Here is a 7,189-nt window from a genome sequence, read left to right on the forward strand (position 1 = left end):
ATAGTGTTTCTGGGAATAAATGAGAACCTCTAGAACTCTCTCTTGTAATGCAAATACTAGCAGTATTGCAGTCTCATTCTCAGTGGACAGGGCCTGATTTCCACTGCAGTGTTGAGCAACACTACATTCTCCTCCACTAATGCACAGGTAATCAGTGTTGGGAGTAAAGTGTCACAACTAATGTGTGTTACATAATCAGATTACTTTGTCAAGTAATGAGTAAAGTAACGCAATATTGTTTTATATTTTAGACCATAATATCGGAGTTACTTTTTAATAAAGTAACGCGTTGCTTTTATACATCTCTACTTTCCCTGTAATGTGAGAAATCAGGAGTAAAAGAGTACAAACTTCAGGGAGGAGATGTAATGCATGATGATCATTGTAGTTCTATAGAGTGTGAGGCCAGAGACTATTTAGCACTTCTATTTAAATGAATGGGAGAAACTGGAACGCCCAATCAAGAAGCTCTAGCACCCAACAGTCAATGGATGTAGAAAGGAAGTCCCGCCTTGCAGGTAAAAGAGCTAATAACCTTTTAGATACAGACATCGCCTGTCAATCAAAAAATAACGCATGCGCATTAGCTATACAAGTCGTGAAAATTGCATGTTTTAGCGTAATATGTGGACAGCATTCGGTTGAGTGAATAGCAATTGATTTGTGTGTTAATACACACTGCATTAAAAAAATCAGAAAACAAGTTTAGGTAGAGGGATTATAAGAATAGTCTTCCACTGGACACGACATAATACACAGGGTGAAATACTCGCTCAATTCACTGATGTATGCAGCCGAACTGCTCCGTGTTACAGCTCCACGTAACTGGGAGAATGGGATGAGAAAAGTTGACTCTGGATCAGTGGTTCCGAGCAACGTTCTACCTCAATTGTGTAGACAGAGAAAATGTCATACGTTTCTAAAACAGTTTTGACATGAGTGTTGTTCAGTAGCTAGCATGACCTGTAAAATCTCTTGTATACAAAGCATGGCTTATTTGTACGGAATGTGTGGCAAAGCAGAAGGGAAAGTGGTTTGAGAAAAAAGAAACGCAAAAATAATGGAAATGTTACTGAACGCTATACTTTCCATAAAAAGTTATTTTTTAATATTCTAACAAGTTCACCCAAAAATGAAAGTGATCATCATTTACTCTCATGTTGTTGTAATCCATTATGACTTACTTTCTTCTGTGGAATGCACAAGATGTTAAACAGAAGTCCCTAACATTCTGGCAAACATCTTGGTTTGGAGAATAAATGTCATATGGGTATGAGGGAAAAACACAAAACTAAGCTAACAGTTATATCTTGTCTGACCAACTGATAAGGGAATTCTCAAGAATTGTTAGAAGACTGACTTTGTACTGAATCTGCAACTGTGGGATGTCCTTTCTGGGCTATTGCTTTGGTCCACAATACCTCGCTGTGTGCAAAAATAGGTCAATGAGTAAGCGAAAAGCTTCTCTGTTCAGTGTAAGAACAGCAGGTCATTGCTCTGCTCTACCGTGAAAGGAAAATGGGGCTCATTTTTCAAACTAAAGCTGTCTGGCCACAGGAATCTACTGAAGAGATATCTACAGAAAGTGAGAGATTTAACATTTTAAAAGACTGAAGCGCCAGGATGTTTAGTCTTTTATCCTAATGAAAAAGGCCAGTCCTCTTGTCACTGTAAGGCATTATCCTATGAGCAATGAATCTGATGATGGAATGTGGTCATGTGATCAAACCTAACATTATTTATTTACATTTCCATCAACTCGCTTCCAGTGTAGATTGGGTGTCAAAATCCTAATGAGACTTGAAGTGGAGTGGAGACATAAATATGGTAAATATCTCAGAGAAAGATTCAATCACGCTCCACATTGAGGAGCTGAAACAATACAAATATTTGTTTGGCTGAAAGCATAGTGGCCATATCTATATCTCTTCCCTGGGTTTCAACAAATCCCTCTGCATGGTTTTAACATTGAGATTTGGCTCCAAGTCCTTGTTTGGCAAGCCCTAAATCGTCCCAAGTGCTAATAACTGAGTTTATTTCAAGTTGACGCATGTTCTGAATTTAAAACATCCAACTACTGCACTGGAAATAAAAACCATTAACCTACGTGCTTCATGTGGTTACATCTAATTATCTGGTTTGATTGAAATCAAATATATTATTTAACATAACTGAATCAACCTAAATACATTAGGTAAAAGTATCTGCTTATGGCAACATTGCACATGACCAGTTTTAACATGGTAAAAAAGTATAAATGAAGCATGATTACAAACCATTTCTTATTTTATTTCTAATAATGTCATATTTATAATCAATCTGAATTTCACATGTAATAATTAACCTGAAACTTTAACCTTAAAGCCCACTTGTCATTTCTGTGCCATCAGAAAGCCTCCCAAATGGAATTGCAAAAATAATTACTGTTTTTATACAGGTTTCTCAAACACCCATCCAACCTCCATTGGCAGGCAGACAGATAGTCCTGCCCAAAACTCACGCCATTGGTCTTGTCAATGTTGCTATGTTAGGACGGTCAGGATTCTCAAACAAACAGAGCAATGTTTTGATATCGCCACAAACCCAAAGAAATTGCTCTTTGGCTGAACTTGATTAAACAGTGGTTCCACGTATTTGAAATTAGTTTTCTTAACTTAAAATGACTATGTAATCTCAACACAAACACTTTGTGTATAAAGAACCCAGTTGACATGTCAATGTAACTAAAATAAATCTTTATTTCTTTTTGTACTAATTAGTGAAATAGAATGATAGCATGCTAACCACATGCTGGTTTGAAGCACTACAGAGTGTAGTTTAGTAGCTATGCTATGGTTAGCACAGCATTTGCTCAATGAAGCAACCAATCAATTTCATATGAGACATGTTCCTGTCCTGATCCTCTTCACCATAATGGTAACCCCTAAAACTCCAACATAACAGAAACTCTTCTAAATCATCATAACAAAACACTAAACACTAACACGTATCCCACTTTGTATTCATCTTGCACAAAAAAACATAAAATAACTCTTATATTTATAATATCACTTGTATTTTAACAATTACTCTATCGAGGACCAGGTAAAGCATGCTGGAATATGGAAATCACCTGCCCAGTTTCATCAATGCTACATTAACACCACAAAAAGTATTAAGGTAGTCCCAACTCAAATGGATTTAGTAAACTTCCATTTTACACATTTAAATTATAGAATACAATGAAATCAAGTTGTGACAAAATGTTCCCGAATTGTGTTGCTTTTGTTTATTTTAATTAAGTCAATTGAACAAGCAGCAAAAATCCTAAATAAAATAGGCTAATGTTATATCGGCAATAGCTAGCTCACCCCACCGTACTGTGTATAACATAAGTTCTTTGGCAATTGTTTTCAGTCATCCATTAGTTTGGACATGCATTATTGTATGAAAAAAAAGATTTCAGTGACATATAATGGTGTGAACTGTACATATTTGACATTGTTTTCAATTACATTTCAGTCCAGATTTGACTATTCCTTATAATTAGCTGAAAGTACAGACAATTATAATAATTTGTACTTGTAACTCATGATATTCAGTACTCAGCAATCAGCATTTCCTAACATTACATCATAATCGAACCATCGTCTGAGCTCAGCAACTATGCATGACCGAATTACAAACTTGTGTCATTGTGTCAAAATTAAATCATGACTGCTAGTGACTTGTGTATACTTCATAATTGTTGCTTCTATGCATATTATCATGAAATGATTATTATGCATCACACCATCTCATTAACGTATGACTTAAGCCTCATAAGAATTTAAATAAATAGCAACTGCTTTTTACATCTATTGATTTCCAAATCTCAGTTTATCATTTGCTGCAGCCACTACTGTGTACTTTATAGAATCAATATTTTGCATAATTCAGTCACCACAACTGTATGATATCATAATGATGAAAACCTACCCAAATTCAATGCTGCCTCACATCACAACCCTAACATTTAAGACAACCCAAGTGTGTTGTGTTAAATACGCCTTATTACAACTAACTAAATCCACCTTTGTGTATGAAACTTCCAAATGATGTCCTTCTAACTCCTGTCCCAGCATGCCCACAAGCACAGCCCTACTGTGAAAACTGTCTTTAAATTGCTGTGTGGCTTGTAATGCTTTAGAAAATTAAGGATAGACTATATAAAAGCCTGTTGACTCATCCATAAATGGAACACACAACACCTTCATGTCCATGTATTAAAATGTCAGAGAGAAAGTGGAATACCAGGCAATCTAATGAAACCTAAACCTGCCAAATAATCAACTGGGTCTTATAGAATCTACGTTACTATAACTTCATTTTTATTACAAAATTATTTTCGCTGTACGCATCATGGAACTTTTCTTGTGAAATGAACACTAGAGATTCTTCAACAATGACCTTTTTTTTTAAAAAAAAAGATCAATATTTAAGTCCTTTTTTGCTTTAAATTCTCCTCCCAGCCCAGTAGGTGGCGATATGCATGAAGAATGTCAATCGGCAAAAAAAAAAAAGAAGAATATGAAAGTGGACTTTTATAGTAAAAAAGGATATTGATTAAATCACTGGAGTCATTTGGATTACTTTTATGCTGCCTTTGTGCTTTTTGGAGATTCAAAGTTCTGGCCACCATTCACTTGTATTGTATAGACATAAAGAGCTGAGATATTCTTCTAAAAATCTTTTTTGGGTCAAACAAATCAAACAAAATGAACATTGTTCTAAAAGTGCCACAGTGTGCACACTTTTCAGAGAAATCATCCGAATGGCTTATTTAAAGTTTTTATATCACTGAACTGGGATAGAAGAAAATATTTAAACATCAAAAACATCATCTTTGTTACTTTAAACATTAAGCGATAACCATCCAGTACACACTAGTCACCTTCTGCTCACCTGCAGGTTAGTTGACAGATACAGTTGCAATTAAAGGGCAACTCCCTCCAACACTTCCCTTATGAATATTGGGAGGCCCAAAAATAATGGGTGTCTACCCTGGGAAATACTGAGTTCATTCTTTCTGAGAAACACACCCTAAACCCTGCAGGTACTACAATTTAACTCATAATAAGCATTAAATTGAAACATTAGCATGTGCGTGCAACCACATACTACATACGCTTACATTAAAGCTGGTTCTCCCAGCTCATCTCGCAAGCCAGAGGCATAAGAACAGTTAACAGAAAGTATGTATGATGTTGTCCCACACAGATGAATACTTATACCATGGAATATTTTTTTTTAAGTATTTCGTGGTAAACGCATCAAAGTCAGGAGGTCAAGCACACATTTGGGTGTGTATGTTTGTGTGCAGTGCAAGATTAACCCTAGGTGTGCATGCATACTGTACTCAGCCTTTAATGTAACTCAGTCTGTGAGTAGCTCAAAGCACATGTGTTTGCCTGCCTGTGTGTGAAGGTGGTGTTATTTACCTCTGAGGGTTCAGGGCTCTTGACTGGACTGGAGGACTGGCTGAAGACAGAAGAAGTTTGTCCATTGAAGCTCTGAATATAAGAAAATACAATTGAACCAGGACTTCTTGTGGAAAGCAAAAACAGAGTACAACATGGATGATAATTCAAATGGGAATAGTTGATATTATAATTTACTGATTTTTCACAAGGCTCATAATACAGCAATAAAATACAACAAACTGGTCCTCTTGTGCAATGTGGTCTAAAGATGATAACGATTAAAATCTTTGCATTATGCATGTTTCATATCTAAACCTGCCTAACATTAATTTTTTATGTGTGAGTGTGCGCATTAATTAGACTTGAAAATTACTTAATTCTGTTCTTCTGATATCGGTTATCTGTTGTTATAGATCTGATATCTAAAAGGTAGGACGGAGGAAAGTTTAACTCTTAAAAATAAAATTCATAACATGATCAAACATTACTACCTTACATAATGCATTACAGATCAGTATAGTATATGGTTTAAAAATCATGAATCGATTCATATATTTTCAAATTCATATTTGAATGTTTCATATATTCATATTAATATTTGAATGTTCATGAACTATTGACCTGTTTAACATTATATAACTGATGACTTGCGGTGAACATAAATCAGGTAGGACAACTGGTTAAGTGAGACACTTAAGCCTTTGCATTTAACATTTATTTATTTTTTCTCAGTATAGCGTAGAGGACATTTTTAGCTATTTTAAATGGTTTTGTCTGATGAGAAAATGTATTAGGCATAATCATATTTTAAAAGAACAACACAACAATTTATCAACAATGTATTCACCCTACATATGATCAAAGTCGTGGAAAAGTGGGTCACAATTAAATTACATCGCAATGCACTCAATGTGTAATTACTGCGGGGCTGCAACACTAACTGTTACATTGTTATTACTACTGCAATACAGTAATATTACTATCTTATATGTTAAGCTACTACATAACGTGTAAACTGCATATTAATTTAAAGAAAAACTCACTACTTGTCTGTAGACGTCAGTCTCGTCGAAGTTGCTGACGCTCACCGGCTGTATGTTCTGTACGTACACCGGTGAGACGACGCGCGGCGCCTGACTCAAGTACACGAACGACTCCGCGGGCCGCTGCTGTACGGGCACCAGGTAACGCGCGCCTCCGCCATACACAACATTTCCGTCCACCGCGCTGTTAATGTACTGCACCGGCTGCAGCTGAGCTCCCGAGAAATTCACCGTTCGGTAGGTCGTCGCGCCTTCGTTTATAGCGACCGGAGTGGGTGACAAGAGCGTCGGTGAGCTCTGCCCCGAGACGTTCACGGTTTTGAGAGTCCTCACGGTTTGGGTGTAGGGAAGAGTCATGTTTTCGGTCATGTTAAGTCCAGAAATTAAAGACATAACATCGACGAAGAAACGGGCCGTGTAAAGTTAGCGAAGGTCTTGTTTGACTCCTGAAATCTCTTAAAGTGAAGCTGTATAAATGAGGAGGCGGTCTCCTCTCTCCCTCTCTTTTAGCTCAAATGTCAAGGAAGCTACAGGCAAGGGCGGAGGTGACGAATAACTATTGTTGTCTACCTGTATTACCTAGACAACGTTGTGGGCACCACACAATTAAGTACCATGGTAGAGTCAGGTGGTAATGATGTTTAGATTGTACTCCACTACCAGTTCAAACAATACCATGGGCCTACAATGGTATCCTACATATCC

General features: G+C 36.7%; 1 protein-coding gene across 1 annotated transcript in view; it reads right to left on the minus strand.

Annotated features, from left to right (window-relative positions):
- Positions 1-6,993, minus strand: part of LOC127627292 (protein POF1B-like) — a 28,889-nt gene extending 21,896 nt beyond the window's left edge. Inside the window, exons 1-2 of the mRNA XM_052103629.1 lie at positions 6,485-6,993; positions 5,460-5,531 (exon numbers count right to left, since the gene is read on the minus strand). Of these exons, the coding sequence (XP_051959589.1) occupies positions 5,460-5,531; positions 6,485-6,877 (465 nt within the window). The 5' untranslated portion in view covers positions 6,878-6,993. The remainder of the gene's footprint in view (positions 1-5,459; positions 5,532-6,484) is intronic.
- Positions 6,994-7,189: the final 196 nt, after the last annotated feature.

Source organism: Xyrauchen texanus, chromosome 34, assembly GCF_025860055.1.
Source record: "Xyrauchen texanus isolate HMW12.3.18 chromosome 34, RBS_HiC_50CHRs, whole genome shotgun sequence".
In the NCBI taxonomy this organism is placed as follows: domain Eukaryota; kingdom Metazoa; phylum Chordata; class Actinopteri; order Cypriniformes; family Catostomidae; genus Xyrauchen; species Xyrauchen texanus.